The sequence below is a fragment of the Uloborus diversus genome, chromosome 2, assembly GCF_026930045.1.
Source record: "Uloborus diversus isolate 005 chromosome 2, Udiv.v.3.1, whole genome shotgun sequence".
NCBI lineage: Eukaryota > Metazoa > Arthropoda > Arachnida > Araneae > Uloboridae > Uloborus > Uloborus diversus.
Window position 1 is genome coordinate 126,183,631 of NC_072732.1, and position 23,585 is coordinate 126,207,215.

At 31.8% G+C, this 23,585-nt stretch overlaps 1 protein-coding gene across 1 annotated transcript in view; it reads right to left on the minus strand.

Moving 5' to 3' along the window:
• LOC129216527 (hemicentin-2-like) overlaps positions 1-23,585 on the minus strand; it is a 134,194-nt gene that overhangs the window by 75,258 nt on the left and 35,351 nt on the right. The window contains exons 2-4 of the mRNA XM_054850742.1: positions 14,067-14,251; positions 12,936-13,098; positions 7,176-7,286 (exon numbers count right to left, since the gene is read on the minus strand). Coding sequence (XP_054706717.1) covers positions 7,176-7,286; positions 12,936-13,098; positions 14,067-14,240 — 448 coding nt within the window. The 5' untranslated portion in view covers positions 14,241-14,251. The remainder of the gene's footprint in view (positions 1-7,175; positions 7,287-12,935; positions 13,099-14,066; positions 14,252-23,585) is intronic.

A 23,585-nucleotide genomic window follows, 5' to 3' on the forward strand; every position in this document is an offset into this window, starting at 1 on the left:
TACGCTGTAATACTTTTCTGAGACATTTAATCTTCTGACTTTAATCAAAGACTTAGAATCGCAAACTGTAGCTTTTTTCACACTGCAAAAGTTAAACGTCGTAAGAATGTGAGGCTTGAATACTGCTTCAGTGCTTTCTTTTTCATCGATTAATGTTCCGAATGCTTTTAATTTCAACTAACCAGATAACTAGACAGTTTAACTAAAGTTTTAATTTTTCAAACATGCAACAATTTTAAATATTTTAATGATGTGTAATAGCAAAATATTTTTTATTTCTTTTTAAGAACGCAATACCAGATTACGAAATGTTTCATCTGTCAAAAAGAAATTCAATACTTTTTATTAAACTTGAACATTATTAAAATTGAAAAAAAAAAGAACGAATAACGTTATGCTAGTTTTTTCTAACAGTATACTTCTTGTTTAATGCGTACCACATTCGTAAAGATAATGATCTTGCAGTGGTCAAATTTGAATTTGTATATCCTTCTCATCTGCAAAAAACGGTAGTAAATTTGAAGAAACGTTCATAAATAATTTTCCTCTAAAATGGAATTCCTATTTAATAGCGCTTAATTTTTCAAGATTTTTTACCTAGCTTTTCTAAGCATGTCAGTTTGCCTTAATTAGCATTTTAAACTAATTAATTGCTAATTTTTTTATTTAAGGACAATTTTTTGAAACCAAACACTTGCTGCGTTTACATATACATTTTAGAAATAAACAATTGTCCATTGCCCATTTTGTTTATGCAGTGCAAATACAATTATACATATGTGTGTGATACACATCTACATAATATTACAACAATTTCCTGATCACGAAGGGTTGGATCTGCCATTAAATCCTTGAAAGCATTGCTTTTCTGGTAAATACTAACGCGTGACAAAGTGAAAAATTATTGCCAAAGTAGTTCTCTTAGCATGTGTTCCACTTTTCTTTATTTCTGTGGTGCAGTAGAGCAGCAAAAGGCTATTTGTCTCTTTTTTTCCTGTCCTAACAGTTTTTATTTTCAGCCCCGGAAAAGAATGGCTGCTGCACTTGTCATTCCTTTCTTTCTTTCAAGGAAATGAAAAAGAGCTATGGAAATGTCTTTCTAGGACTTGTCACGTTCTGTGAATTTAGCGAACAATTTTACACATGCCGTTCCTCTTCAATCGCAATTTTTCTGTCATCCTGACAGATGAAACCAGAAAATGTTTTGAATGATAAAAAGCATTGTTTATTTCCCTATACATATTAAACTACATTTTACGCGTTTTTCAGTTACATGCATTATTTTCAGTTGTTGTACATTTGTTTTTAAATACGATGATGTTTGAGAATTATCATGTATTTTGTAATTATTACTTTGTTGCAATATGTAATTCTATTGTTCCAATTTTCTTCTTATTGCCGTTTTAAGTGCTGAAATACATGATACTGACCTCATTTTTTAGATTGTCTTTTTTTTTTTCGGTGGAGTCTAGTTATGCTGACTTCTTAGGGGAAGTTGCTTATAATATCCATTATGCTTTCAGCAGCCGGGGGGGGGGAGCTAATATGTGCATTTGAAAATAAGCGTAATCGGTTAGGTAAACATAAACAGTATGCAAAACAAAGCTCTTTAACAACTAACCTTGTTTTACTGTATCAAGATGCACGTTAGTTTACCGTCAGATGTTTTTAACTATAAAAATTTCCTATGCTTCTTTTCGGACAAATATATGTTTAATTACTAGACTGATAAATATTATGATCAATTTATACACAGTAATGAGCAGGAGTGCAAATCTCTAGTAACTTGAACACATGGTAACTGCTGTTAACTCCTTACAGAACTTTCGGTGCTAGAAATAACGGAGAAGAAGTCGTTTTTTTTTTCTGTCAGTAGTGCTGCAGTTTTATCTTCTTTATATGTTAAGGGTAAAATTTTCTTAAATTCACCATTTATGCAATTAATTTTTAGTAGCATTTTTGCTCCAGACTGCAAGAAATCGAAATTTTATTCTCTATTTTCGAGTAAAAATAGAAGAAAAAATATTAATCTTTTATAGAATTGACTCTCGCTCAAGAAAAAAGACAAAAAATGTATTAAATTTAAATTAAAAAAAAAAAAAATATATATATATATATATATATATATATATATATATATATATATATATATATATATATATATATATATATATATATTTATTTATTTATTTATTTATTTATTTATTTATTTTTGTAGAGATTGAGAAATGTAAGTTGGACTGCTGATTTGTTTGTCAGCTGCTTTCCCCTTCTAATAAACTAGGAAGACATTTCAATAAAATGCCTGAAATTTCTCAGACAACGATAAAAATTAGAAGACGTTTTGATTTTATCAACGCCCTGATTTATTGGTCTATGTGCTTTGCACTATCTTTATTAGAAAGAGCTTGTAAATTAAATTGTGCGCAAAAAAGAGTTTGTAATTGAATTATTTTAAAGATAATTTTTTGAACATTGAAAAGCATAGCATACTAAACTATAAAGGGTGCTCTATTTTAACCTGAAAAACCTCTATTTTTGAAACTATTATTCCTAGATGCATACTTCCACTTACAAAAAGGTTCAAAATCAGATGCAGAGTTAAGATGTTGAAAATTTGAAGAGAAAATAAAAATGAGTAAAAAAACACAACATTTAACTTTTCATACGGACCTCTGGTCCCCTAACTTATGTTTCGGGAAATAATCTTTATTGAAAAACAATTCCAATAAAAAAAGTTTGAAATTAGAACGACAAATATTCACCGAGATATGAAACACAGCGTTTTGCAACTAACAAGATTTTAAACTCTCCGTCAATAACAACTTTTGGGGGTGAAATATAACAGTGAATAAGTATTCAAAATTATATATGTGTAGAGTATGATTTTTCAAATTGTTCGAGGTTTTGCAGTGTGTTTTTGCGTATTCCGTCATTACTTTTGCATAAATTTTTGAATAGCAATGAATAATATAAATACCATGTTTTTTTCCCCTTTGACAACCTCTCATTCTTCGGAAAAGGCGATAAGTTCCAATCTCATCTTCTGTATGGTTCCTTAACACTTTAAAGTGGAATATCTCCTTGAGTTTTGGTCGCACAAATGTCGAAGTTTTGTGGGTCAGTAATAGTTTTTAATGGATATTATTTCTTTAAATATTAGTTAGGGGATTAGGGAACGTATAAAAAGTTAAATTTTGTAATTTTTGACTCATTTTTATGTTTACTTAAAACTTTCAATATTTTAACTCTGCATCCGATTTTGATCATTTTTGCAATTGAAAGTATGCAGCTAGGACTAAAGGTTGCGAAAATAGAGATTTTTGCAGGTTAAATGTATAAAATGTATGCTCTGTATAAAACGCATTTTCAGAGCCAACTTATGGAGAAAATTATTAAGATTCTGAAATAGTTCTTATGTGCTACTATTTTTTTGGTGATGAAGATAAAATTTGGATTGAAAAAAGTTGTACCTCAGCAGAAAAGTCTGTTTGCGATTGTTGCAAAAAAAAAAAAAAAAAAAAAAAGAAGAAGAAGAACCATTGGTGACATGTCTTAAAATTTGCTGCCAAATTTAAGTAGTTCGAAACAGATCCAGTATCTGTTTTTGTCGATATTTGGTGAGTTTCCCATCCAGCTTCATTGGCAGAATGTGCAAGGGCAGTCTTGGTAAGACGCGTCTTTTCTAAACCAGTGAGCAAAAAAAACTAGGAAGCCAATCCTTTAATGGTTATTTTTCCAATTCAAAACCACTGAAACGTTGTGTATATTTGTCTCTTTTTAGCTTTTCAAGAAGTGTTGGGTTTTGCAAATTTCAAATGCAACAAAAAAAATAAATAAATTAAAAATAAAAACTGTAGTTTGAAATAAAGTACTTAATCTTCAAAATAGTTATACTCGTATATAATTAAAATTGCAAAAAATCAGAAGAAAAAAAAACGATTTCCATTACAGGAGATCTATTAATTTAGAAAACAATCTTGTAAGAAGTTGGTTGTGTTTTTTTGGTCAATCATTTCATTTTTTTTCTTTTCGTTTCTTTACTTCTTTTTTTGAAGTAAAGCTGCACACTTTTCAGCCGGAAACTTGCGTTGAAACGCACTAAGCGATTATTCGTCATTGCAACGTAACGATCATATTCATAATTAAATAAAGGGTACCAACACATTGATTTCAGTGCTCTTTAAGAAGTAGTAATATTTTGTTGCTAGTTTTCTGTCCCTTCTGAAATAATATTAGACAAAAAATTTTTTTATCCACAATATTATCAGATTAGAATTTTTTAAGTAACGACTGTGAGTAAAATAGATTACAAGATACATTTTTGAAAAACAGATGAACTTTATGGTTTAAAAGCTTTGGATAAAGCAGTGGACGAAATAAAAAGTGGAACTTTTGAGTAGCTTTCAAAAAAAGTAGTATGACTTGATGAAAATTTTTAGAAAACTGAAAAATAGCCAAGGAAACCCTCATACTTTTCCAATAAAAATATTGAATGCCTCACCCCAAACAAGCTGTAAAGATGCGATTCAGGCTGAGCGAAGAAAGAATGTCAAGAACATTGGAATAGGATGAATCAAAGTCAGACGAAAAAAAAAAACATAACGTGATGAAGAAAATATAAATGTTCTGAGGGATATAACACAGAAGAGCAGACAGATGTCACAAAAAGAAACTTGTATTGTTTCCAAGTGTTATGTGTAATAAAATTAGCAGAAACTCTTTTAGAATTTCTGGAACACTTTTTCTGAAGCTTCTTATTTGGTTTTCACTGAAGCAATTCAGTATTGTCTACTGTAACGAAGTTATGAGTCAAATTTCGCTAACAGTCGCTACGTTACGAATGTCTGCAACTTTAAAGAATATTTGCTAAGTAACATTTTAGAATTAAGAAAATCTAAAAATGAGTTTTTTTTAACTTCATTAACATAAAAATTGTAGAAATTATATTAGCTCTCATTGTAGAAATTATATTAGCTCTCATTGTAGAAATTATATTAGCTCTCATTGTAGAAATTATATTAGCTCTCATTGTAGAAATTATATTAGCTCTTAGCTTATATTTCTCAAAATAAAGCTGCAACTCTGCTGCGTTTCAAATTTGGGACTTCCTGGTTCTCAACCAAGTACATTACCGAACGCAATGAACAAATCTGCGTATAATCTCATGAAATTTAATTCATCGTGAATAGTGAATAAAGTCAATGGGAATTTCTTCACAAAAAGAGTGTTATTAATAACCTCGTATACCTGGTGTGAAAAGCGTATATTTAAAATACTGAGGTATTTTTCAAAAAGTAATAAGAAAAACAAATTTTATTTTCTCTTAAACTTTTCCTTTAATAGGTAAAATTTTTTACCGAAAAAAAACGCGACTTGCTAAAAAAGTATAAATAAGAGTGGAATAAGAAAAACCATGTGTTGTTCAGAAATAACGTTCAATGATTTTCATTTAAAATGCGAAACATGTTCAGCATACTGCAAAAACGATGTTCTCCTTTTTTTTTTTTTTCGACCATATGATATAAATATTTTTGAAAGAAAAATGTATGTATCTCTTTATAAATATGCTTGTATTTTCAGTATGAAAATTTAAAATGAATTTTTTAAATATAGGTCTTTTTTTTAAACTCCTATGCTACTCTGTAGTTTTCCATGCACAAAGTCTTACATGCACTGTAAAGAAGACTGGGGCTGTGGTGTATACTATTAAGCCCATTTGTATATAAAGTGTATACACTTTTTCTACAAATCGTCACAACGCTTTGTATATTTGATTGTTTTGCATTTGCATACATTTAGTGTTTGACGGCAAAGATTAAGAGCTAAAGCATATCCTCAAGTTGCAATTTCCAGAACGAAACAAATATTGTTCAATATTTGGCAATCGTGCCAACTTTCCCGTTTTCTATCCCTCCTTAAGCTCCAACAAAATGCAAAATAATCCATGATTTTTTTTAAAAAATTGAATGTTTTTTTTTTTTTTTTTACCGAAACAGTTTTGACAGGAGATTTTCTGCCACTTAAAAATTCACCAATTGGCTTCCGCGGGTCAGAACTTGCGACCACGGTTCAAGAGGCTAGAGGCCAGCGCTTTACCACCATGTTACGCAGCAAATGTTAGCTAAATGATAAATTTCATCTCTGTGACAGTTTTGTATTTTTGTAATCCAACCAGTGCGTAAAATTTGGATAGAACTACTTTATCTAGGTATTTTAATTTAGTAACTACTTTACACTATTGATAAAGTGTCTGTATGCTCTTGCGTAATTTTTGTTTTAACGTTGAAAAGATTGTCAGTTGAATTTTACCCGAGATCTAGTATTGAGTAATGTTTAAAAATGGACGTTTATGAACTGGAATGATTTGACTTGTATGAACTTCTGTTTAAATTTAGAAATTGTATCAATAATAACACTGTATACTCACATAAATTACGAAAAGGCTGAAGTTTAAGTAGTGTAAATATATGTTGCAAAAAAAAAGAGCTTTAAAGATCAGCAAATAACGACGGACACATTTTTATCCTTTTTAGAGTAATATGCTCTGAAAGAAATAGTAATTGTAACCGAAAAACACATTCAAAGAGAATCAAATTGAATTTTCTTATAGAAACGTATATTTGTATTAAGGGAAAGAGGAAGCCTTGAAGGTAAATAAAACATTTATAACTGTAATCGGAAATTTAACAAATGCAATAATACAAATTTCAAAAAAGCACTTTATTTGAAAAGACCTCTTACTACAAAGAAAAGAAGAATATTTGAAGAACATTTTTACATTAAAATTTACATATTCGTTTTAAGCTTTTACCCTAAATTAGCTGCTTTTTCCAAGAACATGGGAAAAAATGGAAACATTTCACTTTCAAATCTTTTTGTCCATTGCAAATTGAATTATTATCCCATTACTATAGGAAAAGTGTCTTTCATCTATTTTTGTTGTCCACTTTAACTGTGTTCATTTTGTAGGTAAACTCCGAACATTATCAATATTTTTTTTTTCGGTTTATAGATCAAGACCTCATCAAAATTGTCAAAGTGAAAGAGTTTACTACTCGTGGCTTTTGTAAGACAAGGAAGGTTAAAAATTGTTTTTGTTTTTCTAGTCCATCCCACTTGCTTTTCTACAATTTTTATTTTAACTGAGTTCAAAAAGAGCAAACTACACTTACCTCCGAAAGCTTCGCAAGTAAGAGCAAGTGAGGCACCTTCTCTATAAGGACCAATGGTTCCTGATAAGGTTTTGTTTTCCTTATCTCTTATCACCATTTTGTTTGTAGGCACTGAAAGAAACAGGTAAAAATAATGCAGATTTTATAATAAATGGTTCTTTTACTATTTTTACTTAAGTTGAAAATGGATAAAATTCAGTTAAAAAATAAACTTTTAAACTGTACAAATAGCTATGAAATTGCAAATACCTGTACCGAAGCCATAAGGGCTTTTGAATGCAACGTCGCGAGGTTAAAATGTAGAGGAATGCGACAAAAACTTCTGAAACGTGTCGCGCAGTTCAGACTCTTGCTATTTCAGACTTTCAAACGTTGCTTTAAATTCTGAAATTTTAAGCCCAAAAATAAAACCCCCTCAATTTCAAAATAGGAATTGAATTATGGTAATGATACATTGGGTGGTTTTTTTAGAACGTCATGAAGAAGAATTCTCAGGCCGTTCTTATTATTTGACTACGGTGGTTTTCAATAGCCAAACGCAGACGCAACAGATATGCACACTTAAAAGGAAACAACCGGATGTGCTTGACAAAAGTTAAAACATTGAGTTAATTTTAAATATGTCTAGTTGGAAAGAAACGTTCAGCATTTAGTATGCTCTAACAAGACTGAGAAAAAAAAACACAAATTCGGATCCAACTCTTGGACTTTAGAGCGCATCATTAATCAAATATTATTACCGACATTATAAGGAAGAGGTTGGGAAGTCATAAATGTAATATTGGTCACAAATCGAGGCTCTAGATTTTCCCCAGTAGTTTCCCAATCTGAAGTCCCAAAATGCAGTTTTGGGTTATCTTTGGTATCTTTAGTGATAGGTCATGAACCTTCTGGATCCACTCTCGATGTTATAATTTCATGAATGATTTTGTTCATAACTGAATTTGTACTGAACGGGTATTAAAATGCATTACATTTGACTAAATATGTATTTTAAATTTTAAAAAAGATATCTATAATTATTCAGAACTCGAATAAATGCTTTTGAACATGAACAATAATCAGTTATTATAGATAAAAATAATTTCTTAAAAAGTAATCTCTCATGATTCTTTTACAAAAAAAAAGAAAGAAAATCGGATGTGATTTTCGGGAAACCACAGTATATCAAAACTTGTCACATAGTCTTGTTTTTCCGAGATGCGTTTGATTTTTTATTCAAAACAGCAGAGAAAAAAGTATTATTTTTAAATTGTACATTTAATTTACTTAGATTACAAAGGCAAAGCGAAACTTCTTCCATTGAAATGATTTAAAAAAAAAATTAAAAAAAAAACAATAATCTAGTGTAAACTTTATGATGATGAGCTGTTTCCTCGCATGATGAATTCTGATCGATTTTTGTTTCTTCATATTCACGTCAGCAAAGTATTTTCTTGTTTTATTTGTATCTAAAGCACTTAATCTTTGTTATCGTAAAATATGAAGCAAGAACATTCTGTCATTAATTTTATGAGAATATTTACCGAGTCATAAAAGAAGAAGAGTCTATTATATGCAATATGGTGAACAAAAAGCAATCTCCTATCTGGGCTGGTGACAGATTGTTTATCTTCATACATTTAAAATAAACTTCCTATCCAATACTATGGGCTCGAGGAAGATAAGATTTTTGTGGCTATAAATGCTGTGCCAATTTAGTTCATGTACTCATAGTAAAAAGCGGCAGGATTTACATGCGTGTTTTCATTTGCAAGTGCGAGTGTGTAAATATTTCTTAGTAATATTAAAACGGTGATCATTTTTAAAGAAATGAAGGTGAAATACAGTAGTTCGCGTAAAATGAAAAACAAAAGCTGCAATGCATGTCCTTATTTTTATGTATCACAGAACAGATAACTTACTAAATAACCTAATGATATTTTTTTAAATGAACTAGCACAAACAAAATATCTATATCTTATACTTACTGAGACAAAATGAACATTTCTTCGTAAAAATAAAAGCTTCAGAGTAAGCAAATAAGCTTCAGCTAGATTTTTGAAATTTTTTAGGCATTAATAAATAACTAACAATTAAGAATCTCTTTTTTAAAGCTATTGTTCCCTTATTCGAAATTTAATGAAAACAGGCATATGTTGATAAGGATCATGGTTCAAAATTTGGCTGCAACAATTCTTAAAAGCACTACATCTAAATCATTCTATATTAGTCAGACACAAAAAAAAAATGTGTCTATTTTTTTCGTTTGTGTGAATTCGTATTTTTTTTAGATCCACTTTTATAATTCCTTTTACAGAGACCAATATTGTACCATTTCAAAGTAATTAATTTCTATGTTTTTAATAGTGAAAAATGTAATTGAATTTTTGTGTCTCACTGCACCCCCTCTTCCTCCTAATGTTCCGAATATTAGAAGGTCTCACGTAGTATTAAAAAGGTTTATAACAAAAACCTCACCATTTTATAACAGCAAACATAATTTTTGACTTAAAACAAAATATTAAAATATGAGCATCAGTTTTGAAAATTGCTTTCATTATTATGTGCTTTGTTCATCAGACATATTTTTTTCCTGACTGGAATAGAGACTATTTGTGTTAGTACATTATTAAAATATACCAGCATGAGGGGGTAAAATCATAAAATATTTCACGGTTTCATTTAGCCCTGCTTTTATTCTTTTTGGCACTTTTCCCTACATAAACTTTTCATTCTAAACACGCATAAAGTTTTTTTTATACATTTTTTTCGTTAAACTTAGCATCATACATCTCATTTACCTTCATTTTTCAAATGTTGATATGCGTATAATAGCGTTTAAATGTAATCCTTGTAAAATTTGTTAGATGTCTTGCAAGTAAATATTCATCCTTGGGCTGGAACATTAACCAAATCAGTGAACATTGTCTAAAAATATTCTTCTTCGTGAATTGTTGGCATGAATCAGATATTTCCCGATAATATTAAAGAAGTCATATAATAAGCCATTTATATCTACAAAGATTAAACATAAAACTTTATCTGCCTATCTTATAAAACAATAAAAAGCGTCATTTAAATATTTAAAAGCTCCCTGCACTGACATTTACGTTAATGAAATAAGTTTTACGTTGAAATTGCGCACTTAAAATACAATGTCAAACTGCAGAAATACAATTGTAAAGCGAAAGTTCGCTAGAAATGGATGAATATCGACATTGTTTAGCAGATCGTTTTCTTTAAGTACAGAGCAATATTTGTTTCGATTGCCTTCTCTCCGTTAAATGAATTAACAAATACAAAATGGCTCTTCCATTGAAGCGATAATGAACAGTCAATCGTCCCAAACAGTCACTGAAAGTGGATCAGGCGCATAGATTTCCCTGGAGTGCTGTTCTAAGTAGAGAAAAAGCTCCTAAAAGATCAATTGGAAATTCATCTGTTTCCTTGATTCACGCTTTTCATTCATTTTGTAGTAAAATGGTGGCATAAATTGTGTTTATGACTGAGCGTAATGGTATAATTAGTCCATTGGATTAATAAATGATACCTACAGAAGTAGGAAACCAATCAACTCTGAAATTTTGTCTGAACTATAACAATACGTCGTTACTAGCGAAAGGAAAAAATATTTTGTGAAACCAATATCAATGTTATCTTCAAATACACAGGTTAAACCAACTTTGATCTTTTCCGAATAAAACCTAAAGTGGCTTAAATCAATCTCATGTGAATGTCATTAAAGACTTTTTTTTACTACTGCATTTTTCAACAAGTTCTTCAACTTATTTGTTTCAACAAACAGCTGGGTTGTGTTGTGTTTCTGCGTTGACCTATCTTGCCCTAGGTAGCGGAATAGAATCAAAGGTTCCAGTCGGTGAATTTTTAAAAAGCAAGAAATCGTCAACATCAATATCATAGGTTTGTGAGATCGTTCTCATGAAAAAGTGACTTGCTAAAAATCCCTTGAGTTTTTGTTTGGCTTGGATACAAGAAGTTAAATTAAACTCAAACTGCAATAAGATCCTAGGTAACTTGATATAGTGGGAAATTAGATGCCCGAATACACAAGTATCTTTCATTAAATAGTGGTGCCACATGATAAACTGGTTACCAGTTTCTGAAAAAATACAGTATAGTTTGGGCAATACTAATATAGCAATGGCGTATTGCGTGATCTGCGTAGTCTTCAGGATGCTGCCAGGAAAGGTTTCCTGATCTATAGGTTTGCAGATGGCGAGGAGCTAATACTCAATCTCATAACGAACAATTACGAGCCATTTATTCTCTGATATAGACGGTTTCTTTCAATGGACAATGTACAAAACGAGATGTTTTGCTTTCAATATTTTTATATAGTAAAGAAAAACTGTTTTGATTTTTTTTATGGCTTGCACATTTCTCAGAGACTTACATTTCATTCGTACCCAACAATTGAAAAATAGTAAATATGAAGAAGAAAATAGTATGAAATAACACGCGGGAACAATTTCAAATATCTTCAAAGATGATCTTAAACATAGTTTAAGATTCAACAGCGTTTTGTTACATTGCCTTGGCAATCCCAATGTAGTTTTAAAATGCGTGTAAATAATTAATATATAAAGAATGCAGTTTATTCGTGGTTTTTTGGCAGAAACTCAGGCTATTTTTTGGGCAATTATATTTGATTAAGCAAGGCAGTCATGAAATACACCTTTATTTTAAATCTTGAGAATATAATTATTTTCGTAAAAACTATTTAGGGAATTTTTAGGGAATTTTTATCTGCGTATTATTTGCTTTACTCTTTAACAGTTGCATTTACGCGAAGCAGAAATACACAGACAATATGTCGGAAATTCTTTCTAGCTTGTCTACACTTTAAAAACAATTCAGAAACGTTCCTGGAAGATAATAGGCAGTTGATGTGCCCAATTTCTGCCATTAACATATCTCGCAAAAATCAGGGATGTTTTCCGCTAAAATTCAATAATCTTCCCGAAATTATTCCCAAAAATTCAGAAATCTTCCCGTTTACAGCCATTTGTGTCTCTGGTATTTCAGAGTAATCTTAGGTAGGGATAATATAACATCTTGGAAACTTCCTAATTTAACAAGACAGTTACAAAAGCAGTATTGTAAGTAAGTATCAAGCATCGCACTTGGTTGCAATTCTTGCAAAGCTACGTAGTCCAAAGACTTATTCGCTCCCTTTGGGAGTTGAATCAGTCTGGACGAGCCGTAATAGGATTGAAGCCCGACACACCTTATAAATATTTTCAGTTAATCTTTAAACTGAGAGCTAAAAAATATTTTTACAACGAAGAGAAGTCTGTATTCGTTCATCTTGAAGTAATTCAGGAAACGTTTTGACAGTGATACTTGATATTTCCAGGAAGTGGATAAAAACCATTGAAATCCTGAAATGTTACACGGAAATACTCTATAACGTTTCGGAATATTTTTGCAGTATAGAGGATGCGCTAGACTCTTGCCCAATATAGACTCATATATATATATATATATATATATATATATATATATATATATATATATATATATATATATATATATATATATATATATATATATATATATATATATATATATATATATATATATATATATATATATATATATATATATATATATATATATATATATATATATATATATATATATATATATATATACAGCTGACCCATTCTTCTCTGGTCTACATAATTTGAGCAATTTTCTGACTAAAACTGGTTACATACAATCGCATATTCATTTCAGAAGAAAGTTGAAACTTACCAATAACATTGAGCTTAACGTTGCTGCTATGCGTTCTTCCTCTGCGGAAATCTACACGGCAGCGATAATCCCCGGCATCTTCTTCTCGCACATTTTCTAACGTTAGTGAAGCAGCACTTGGTCTCTGAGTGCTAATATTAAAGCGACCTCTGTTACCTAAAACCTAAAAAACACATTTTATTTATTTTTTTTAAGAAAGTACTATTTCAGTATTTTAAATCAAAATTCGTGTGCTAATAACTATGACACTTATTTTTTTTAAAGATTTCAATAGGTAATGAACTGATTTTCTCAAAGAACTTTACATGTTTCTTAAAATAGCACACTTTTAAGTTCCAGCATTTAAGAAAAAATACTTTCTTTTTTTTTAATTTCAAAGTAAGAAAAAAATAAAAGTTAATTTAAATTTATGTAAAAACAATCGAATATTTATTGTACTTCATGACTGATTACATCATATGATTGAGTAATAAATCAAAGATCAAATTATGTTCGCATATATTCGTCCTTTTAGTGCTACTTTTGCAATGTGTTAATTGTAAATGTTTGATTTATGTCGTTTGCGGGTCTATATACAGAACGCATCTTGTACCTAAGAAACTCAAAGCTTGAAGCCATACATCTTAATTTGCACTGTAAGGAAAAATAATGTATTTGTGTAGATTATTTTACCGATTTTGAAATTTTTTTTTTTTAATTCATAAAAATTAAATAAAAAAATGTTTTCGAGAAAAACTTGAATTAAATAGTTTACATTATTTAAAATGTATTTTATTCTCATTCAGTCCTCAATACATTTTGGATACATTTTGGCTTTCACTTTCTATGTGTGGGAGCATTTGCCTATGTTATGTGTCTGTATCGCATTTTTGGTGCTCTTTTCTCTAATATTGTCTCAGCACAATACATTAATTACTTATATTCGTGCATGTACTCTTCGCAGACTAAACCACTTAATCTACAAATTAATTGGCCCGTCTGACGAAAAATTGCTCACTAAAATTTATTCCGTATTTCCTATTCAAGTCTTTTGGATCCTTTTTCGGCATAAGGGGTATTTTTTTTTTCTTTGTCACGTTCATTGACGTCATAATTCGGTAGTGCAATTAAGTTCATTAATGCAGCTCTTACCTTACTAGCAAAATGGGTAGCATCATGGGCTGCTGTGGCACTCCTTGCGTCTAAGGTGTAGATGGGATTTCGGATCTCTGGTCGGAACCACAACACGGTCTTGATAGTGTCATCTGGAGAAGGTGGACTTAAATTGCAAGGGAGTGAAACTGTTGTACCAATCACGGCATACATCTCAGGATATTCTGAAAGACATAAAGTGCATAATAATGTAACAAAATCATCGCAATAAAAATACGAGTAAGGAAAATATTCTAAACACGGTCGTCCGAGTTAACAATTAATATATTTTTTTGAGCAATTTACAATTGCTAATTGTTTTCATTTGACCGTCCTTGATGTTGTGGTTCCTTTTTCAGCTTGAACCAGGAGGCTCTTCAGCACCACCACCCGTCGGTCCTTGCAGGCGCGCCTCCTCTGGTCCTGATCACTGTCCCCTGCACTCCGATGGCGTGCATGTCCTACATACACGCGAGCTCCATACACAGTGACACACACACACGCGCGCTTCTACACACATACACACTGACGCACATACGCGCTGACATGCACACACCAGCCTTTACACACACACTCACGTCTGCGTTCATACACGCAAGTCTACGCACACATACAAGCCTCGTCAACACATGCCCGCACGCACGCTTACACACACACATGCCAGCACACACACCACTATACACACGTAACCGCCCAGGAGGAGGGAGGGGCAGGCTTGAGGGGACAGGTGCCGTTTCTGGAAACAATAACTCCAATGAGTAGGGTCCTGACTAAACTCGTGATTGCGAAAAACATAATTTGAAGTCAAAATTTCAGAATTCAAATTAGTTTTTTTTTTTTTGTATTTATTTTTTTTTTAAGTTCAGATTTTAAATGAAAAAAAAAATAAAAAATTAATTTGAATTTTGACATCTGGAATTCAAACTATATTTTTCGCAATCACGAGTGTGTGTGTGCGTAGGCGTGTGTGTTTGTGTCTGTGTGCAGTCATGAGTGTGTGTATGCGTGTGTTTGTATGCGTGTGTATGTAGGATATGGACGCAACGTGGAGACGGTTTTCGCTAGAGGAGCAGCATCGTGAGGCCGGTCGACGGTGGTGCTGCAGAGGGAGAAGGGGGGGGGGAATTAAATCAGAGGAATTCAAAACAGTCAAATGAGAACAATAAGCAATGTAATTTTTCAAAAAAAAAAAAAAAAAAACAACAACTCTTGATCTTCTCGGAAGACTTACTTTTTTAAAGATCATAGCTTTTGTCTTGACATACGGATTCTCTGTTAACTCATAAAATGTTGAGTACATGTAGTCAAATGATGTTTTAATGCGTAGCTTATAGTTATCTTAATCAAATAGCAACCTAACGTAGTATGGGTTCTTCATTCGTGGTTTAGATGAAAAAGTTGCCTTAAGCTTTGATTATTTCATAAATGAGCATTTCATAAAATGTAATAAGTTTGCTTACCCCATTCGCGATTCAGATAAACTGTAAGAAACGCATCAATCACCAATGACTGCTGAAATAGGTGAAACACAGACCCAGTTACTACTTGCACTGCCTTGCTCGCTCAAAATTGCAAAATTTACATCTTTGGCTTTTTTTTTTTTAAATTCCTTGCTGTGTGCGTAAAGTGATATTTTTAATGTATTTTAATGTGTCAAGATTTCTTTATAAAATGATAATAAAAAAAGGGCGAAGGAGTGGCTTACTGCCATTGATGATAATGGTGCAAGAATTTGGGACCAACGAAGCATCCCTCTAGAAAAAAACTGTTTTGAGCTAAATTAGAAGAATAACCTTGAATTACATTTGTAAAAAAATAAAAGTTGTATATGCTAAACAGAGTGTAGTAAATGTTAAATAGAATAACATTTACTACAGAAAATGTTAAACACATTACGTTAACGTGACACACGTTTACGTCACTTTAACACACACAAGTGTTAACGTGAAGAAAATCAAAACTAATGTATACAGTCCATGATTTTAGTAGTCGGACTAGATATTGATGGGTACAATTAAAGTTCAAAATATTAACTCTAAGAAATCTTTTAGAAAATATTTTAAATAATTTCACTATAACAAATGCACAAAACAAAGTGTTATACGGTAAAAAAGTTAAAGAATAACTAAAGTAAAAAAAAACTTACATGGCAACAGCTAAGCTGGCCGCAAAACCCAAAATCGTCGGTTAATGCCTACATTGTGAAACCTCACCTTAAATTTTTTTTCCTGAGCACATACATACATTTTCCATTTAACAGGAACTTAAAAACCTGAACACACTGACAGGCGCAATGAAGCATCGAAATTTCAGTTAGATATTTATGCATGTTTTCGAACTGATATCTCCCTCCGCATGTCTTCTAATACCATCAAAATTTGAGTTACTACTTTCTATAACTTTCACATCAATGTTTCCGATCTCTTGACCGCAACCGTAGTTCCGTCTCCATGCCACGTCCGGGGCTATACAAAATATGATATTAGATCGTTGAGGGAAAAAACGCTTCGCCAAGAAAATGTCGTAAAATCAGATGAACGGTGACTCTCGTTATAATACCAGTACGTGATTCCGAGGCTGAACTGCCGTCTTAGTAAAAGACTGCGACATAACTTTATGGCTGTATTATGCTACGGCATCTGCGTCCGAGAAAAGAAGCGAAAGTGTTTGCAGTCTCTTGTGGTTTAAGATGTCTTTGCTGTACTTCTTTTTTTTTTTCTTTTTTATAATCAATAATTCATTTCTCTGATTTTATGGATTGACATTTCAATGAATGACATTCAATGATTGACATTTCAATTAAAAATTAAACAAATCCTCTACTGCCCAAATTATTTTTTTCTGTAGAAATAAAAATATTTATTTGCACATAATGTTAAAGAACAATGTATTCCAAACATTTAAAGATATTTTTTAGTGTACATTTTTTATATATATTTAAAAAATAAGTTTGTGACTGTGACTGAACTTGTGTCAATGCGAAAAACTTAAATACAAATCAGACATGTGGCAACACTCAAATGAGACTGATCCACATAGGAGTAACGCTCAAATGAAATGCAACGATAAAATTTGATGTGACCTCAAAGACACGGAGTGTAGTAGAGGGTCAAGCAAAAAATATTAGTTATAATTAAACATAAAATACCTAGTTAATTTGAAAATAGTTTCAGAAAAATGTGTGGAATTTTTATGTGTGTACCTTTGTCATTTTCGAAACGTTTTGTCACGTGGTGTGTTTTAAATACCTAGTTTGTTAGACGCTCAAGAGGGAAAAGAAGGAACTAAAATTGCAAAATTGTTTTGCAATTGCCCAGAAGATATAGTTTCCATTTTGTATTTCCTAAAATTGATTCCTTGAATATTAAACAAATTGCTGAATATAAAAGGTTCCGAATCGAAAGTTCAAATACGTTTGAAATTTTGTAAAAATTTCTAAATATTTGAGAAAAGGATTTTTAAGTCATTATTATTACTTTTTCTTTTACATAAGAGTTTTTTTTGTTTTTGTTTTTTTTCAAAATAAGTTTAATATGTTAAGAAGGCACGTTTGAAATACTTTTTAACATTTGGTCTTTGACAGAATATTGATATGATGCAAGAAAATGGAAACTTATGCGAGGATGTAGGCTTATAAACTTTAGGTATATTTAAAACGAATTAGTGTTGAATTAGCAAACAAATTCTATTACTTTTTCTATTAATGTCATCTTATGAAAATGCTTTTACATCAGTAGATTACATTGCAAAAACAATAGTTAGCTGTGCGACAATAAATAAGATATTAGTGCATAAAATAATAGCAAACAACCTAAATTGGAACAAATTTGCAGGAAACTGCAGACATTTGTTTTGAACTTACAAAGAACCCGCTTTTAGTGCAAAAAAAAGTTAATGGTTGCACACCTTTCAACGAAAGATTCATAATTTCCCTTCTACTGCATTGAAAAATAGGTTATTGGTAACCCGAAACATGCCAGTACATTTTTCTGCAAATTTGTGTCTATTGACGCTGTTTCAGTTTCTTCTTATTTTCAAACTCAAAGGTGTTTATTCAATTTTAAAGGTGTTGATATTTTTCTTTTTAAAGAAACTACAACCAACTTACTATATGTTCTATATGCACGCATTTCAACTAATATGATTAAGACTTTGCGAATTTATTCATCTGAATTACATGAACACGAAATTTATCTTCCAAATGTCTGATGTGGCAATTATGGTTTTTTGAGTCTTATAATATTTCTGTTTAGGATCCAATTTTTTTAAGGATCAGGCAGGCTACATAGTTGACATTTTTGATTTTGCTGAAATTTTGAGGATATGTACCTTATTTAAAACTACTAAACACGTGTTTTTAATTATTTTTTCAAAAAAAAAAAAAAAAAAAACATTAAGTTTTTGGTTGTCAAAGTTGGACTTGGTTCGTTTTTTTTTTCAAGAAAAACGTGCCAATTTACCTAGGCCAATGCTTTTTACTTTAAGAGTGAACCGTGGCAATGGTAATTATTTTGTGTTTCACTATATCCTCGTTATCTGTTCGTTCATAATTAGTTGTGGTTGACTCCTTGCTCATAGATCAGGGGCCGCTCAAATTTGTACGAAAAAAAGTCTTTTTCTACAACTTTGACCGTCGAAATCTTCTTGCAATAACAGTGAGCCACAGTAGTATACATTTCAGTAAATACATACCACATAATAGTATCCAAAAAGAGAAAGATTTGTGTGACTGGCATCAGGCGCACTGAAATATTTGACTTTGAAATTGCAGAAATCGCAAAATTGCATAACATTCAAGGTCATTAATTTCTTTCGCCAAGAGTGAGCAGATATGAAACTACCTGGAGAAAGAGCATTTCGTGTAATAGAAACACAATCAGTTAACAGATCTATGGCTACTGTTTCAACTTTTACATAATTTGACTCTAAACTTTGCTCAACGAGTGTTTCTTGGTGCTTGCAAAAAAATGCCAATTATCTGCTTTTAAGTATTTATTACTATTATTTGAAACAATATTACAATAAATTTTCATAAACTAAAATGGTAACAAAAGACAACATATACTTGGAATCAAATCGGAAATTGTCCATAAACTACTCAATGTGCAACAAAAATTCTATTTGCCGAAGTTAAATAAATACCCTTGTGAATGAAATGTAAAATATAAAATAACAATGTTAAATAGCACGAATCGCAGATTACTGCTGATACGTTCCGTTGAAAAAGGTGTTTCTTGTAACGCCGAAACACGCGTCCACAGACGTCGTTATTTCTTATTTTCTATTTGTCTACTTGATAAGGCAACTTTTCTTGAAACATCTCTTCTTCCCTTTTCCATTGGTAACTTGCTGAGATAAGGCAATTCCATTTGCAAATAATGAATCTGCTTGAGTGTAGTAAAGTCCAAATTTAACCAAAAAACCTTTTGAAAAGTTCCACGAATTTGAATGTATTTCAAAGTGATTTAGGCCCATCCCAACAGAAAAAAAAACGAGCTTCTCTTATAAATAAAAGACGCACGATTATAATAAATTCATGAAAGGAGAGGAAAATGTATAAAATCATCTCCAGAAAGCACATAAAAAGAAATGATAAAATACATCTGACAACAGCACATGTCTTTTGTTGGATCCCTTTTCATCCATGTGCTGATATCTTTTGCTTTGAAAAAGGTGTTTCTTGTCACGTCAAAACACGTGTCTGCAGCAATGTGCAATTCGTGCTACTTCACATTGTTATTTCTTATTTTACTTTTCATTCATAAGGGTATTTATTTAACTTAGACAAATAGAGATTTTGTAGCATACTGAGTATAGTTTATGGACTTAATTTTCAATTTGGTTCCAAGTATATGTTGTTTTTTGTTACCATTTTAGTTAGTTTACGAAAATTTATTGTAATATTGTTGCAAATAATAGTAAAAATACTTAAAAGCAGGTAATTGGCATTTTTTCACAAGCGCCAAAAACCACTCGTTCAGCAAAGTTTAGAATCAAATTATGTAAAAGTTGAAATAGTAGCCATAGGTCTGTTAACTGATTGTGTCTCTATGACACGAAAGGCTCCTTCTCCAAGTAATTTCTTATCTGCTGACTCATGGCGCAAAAAATTAATGACCTTGAAAGTCATGCAGTTTTGTGATTTCTGCAATTTCAGAGTCAAATATTTCAGTGCGCCAAATGTCAGCCGCACAAATATTTCTCTTTTTGAATACTAGCATGTGACATGTACTTACTGAAATATATACAGGGTCCATTATGAAAGTAATGAGCATTTACTGGCAAAATATATTTATTGATCGTAATTTGTACAAATGTTCAATATTCTTCAAAATACATTCCTCCTGCATCAATACACTTGCGGAGACGTGTTTGCTACACCTGAAAGGCACCCTGAAGCTCTTCCAAGGGAATGCCTGTCAGGAACATAGTAACATGGTTTGGATGTTTCCCAAGGTTCCCCAATGTTTTCCTTTCTTCTCTCTCTCTGTCTCTCTCTCTTGAGTCGCGGAAACAAAAAGAAGTCACATGAAGCTAAGTAGGGGCTGTAAGGTGGTGAGGGATCACCGGGGGAGGGACATCCATAAGGGGGTTCGTCGGCGACCTCCTCCTGGCCTGACTCTCTTTGAATGCCTTGTGACACTTCCCAGACTGTGATCTTGAAATGCAATCGTCCTTGAAGGCTTCTTGCAGCATCTGGAATATTTCGGTTGCATTTTTTCCAAACCTCACGCAAAACTTTATGGCGTATCATTGTTCAAGCGAACGCTCCATTGCGTTATGTTACAAAAGTTGAAAACATATTTCAAGCGGAGGAACTTATCTTCGCTCACACTGCTCGGAAGCAACTGACGACTGGATGCAATGAAAGGGCATATCCCGCACCACATTTCCCAGCTGGTTTTACCGTGCTGCCATGTATCGTCGCGTCACAATAACATTATGGTCATTACTTTCATAATGGACCCTGTATTACTGTGGCTCACTGTTGGTGCAAAGAAGATTTCGACGGTCAAAAGTACAGAACAAAACTTTTTATCGTACAACTTTGAGCGATCCCTGACCTGTGCGTAAGGAGTCAACCACAGCTAATTATGTACAAACAGATATCGAGGATGTAGTGGAACACAAAATAATTGCCAGTGCCACTGTTCTTTCTTAAAGTAAAAAATATTGGTCTACGTAAATTGGCACTTTTTCTTGAAGAAACGAACTAAATCCAACTTTGACATCCAAAAACTTTTTTTTTTTTCAAAAATAAAAAAACACGTGTTTAGAAGTTTTAAATAAGGGACATATCCTGAAAATTTCAGCAAAATTAAAAATGTCAACTATCAGCCTGCCTGATCCTTAAAAAACTGGCTCTTAGCTCCTTTCAAGTAGTACATTTCTATAGGTTGACAATAGTAGCGAAAAATTAAAGCACGTGTTTATCAATGATATCAAGCACTAATTTTGCAATGTTACCACAATAATACATTAATGCGTTAAACAAAATCAATGGAAAAGAAAATGACAGTGACCAAGTATAAAAGAAATCAAAGAATGTAAAAAGAGATTTTGTGGCAAAGGAGGAAATAAAATGAGATACAGAAACTAAATTTGAAGAAAAAGCTTTAAGAGAGTAAAATTTTTGTTCATTCAATTACATTTGGAAATAGAAAGCGTAGGGAACGTCGGCCTTTTTTCCCCTTTTGAATCCTTTTCTTTCTAGCTTTCTCAAATACTGAAAGATAGTAACACTGATACTTCTTTTTTTTCTCCCGATTTCATTTTCTTTTGACTTCAAAAAGATTTCTAAAGAAAGCAATCTGAAATTTAATTTCTTTGTTTGCTTCCATTCTCTTTCATCGTGGCTCTTTTAAGAATAGAAGGGGTATTGTTATTCAAATGCAATGTTTAAAAATTAGGTTTATTAGATATTCTAATTGGCATCATGATAGTCTAACGAATCCGAACAGCAATTTTCTGGCCATCGTTTAAAAGAAATTATAATACAAGAAACTTAATGTATGGGTTTAACTTGATAGAGAAATTTTTATTTTTAAAGCCATGAGTAGAAATTATGGCTCTTAATATGGTAGGAATTCGTATAGAATGTTTGAGGTGTTCAGTATCACAAAACTAGCTCAATCCATTAAAAAAAAAAGCTAGTTATAGGTATTCCGCTCCTTAGAGCATTAAATAAAATGGTGGTTCTAAAATATGTTAGTAATCCATATAGAATGTTTGTGTTAGCTTACTTCTGTATCAAAACTAGCTCAATTAATTTAAAAAAAGGCATAAGATAAGCAAAACCATTTCTCGCCAATCCCACTTAATTTCTAAGTCACTGTTTTTGTTTGAATAACCTTTCATGAACGCTATCAGTTTTTTCCCTTTTTCAAGTGAGCAGTATTGTCTCATTATTTAAAGATAAAAATGAATTTAATTGAGCTGGCTTTAAAAAAATGGTTCTGTTTTTCAACATTAAGAAGGCTACTATTCCGTTGTACCTAAAATGGCAGGAAATGGTCAAAAAAACCGTTTTCTAATAGAGGTTTTAAATAAAGTACAAACATATACATAACCCAGAATAGCGCATTATGTTAGTCATTATATTAACCATAACTTATGTACTTTAACTTAAAACATATAGCTAAAACAAATTGATAATACACTGCTCGACATTGAAAATGTCGACACCAAGAAGGAGTGGTCAGAAAGTGATGAAATTTGGAAAAAAAGACAGAGACAGCAAAAAATAATAAATGATCTTAATTTCAAAATGATAGGCAGAATACAGAGCGAGAACGGCGTCGGCTCAGTAGGATGTAGGATCACCGCGGACAGCGATAAACGAAGAAACACGTCTAGGCATAGAGTCAATAAGGGTGCGGATGGTGTCCAGAGGGATGCATCTCCATTCCCTTTCAACCATTTGCCGCAGTTCGTCTTCTGAACGAGGCAGGAACACAGTCTGCAAACGGCGTCCGATCACATCCCACACATGTTCGATTGGTGACAGGTCAGGAGAGTATGGTGGCCAAAAATATGTCATGATTAAGCAAAAGTTCAAATTTTAAAGTTAGCAGAACTTCAATTTATTGCATTAAAAAATCGTCGTTGTAACTCAAGTGTTTTCATACTGACCGGTTGGTGCAAGCATGGATGGATTTGGGTTTTTAAAAAAAAAACGGTTTTGGGAAGAGGTTTTGGACCTGATTGAGAATTATTTGTTCTAATTTCGTTCTTTTGTATTTGAATGTATCGAGCAAGAAGTATCTAATTAGCCAAAGAGAAAAACTTTGGACTATGACAGCTTGAGTTGGTATTGATATTAATCCTTCGTTCACTAAACATCAGTGCCAAATTGTAGAAGTACCTACTATTAATGTAATGTAAAAAATAATTAAAAAAAAGTATCATGTAGGAACTATAACCTGCTGATACATTCTTTTTAACTGTTCACGACACCTTCATTTGCGTTTCAAGACACATAATTATTTTGACAGAAATAAAATGAAAAAAAAAAGTAAA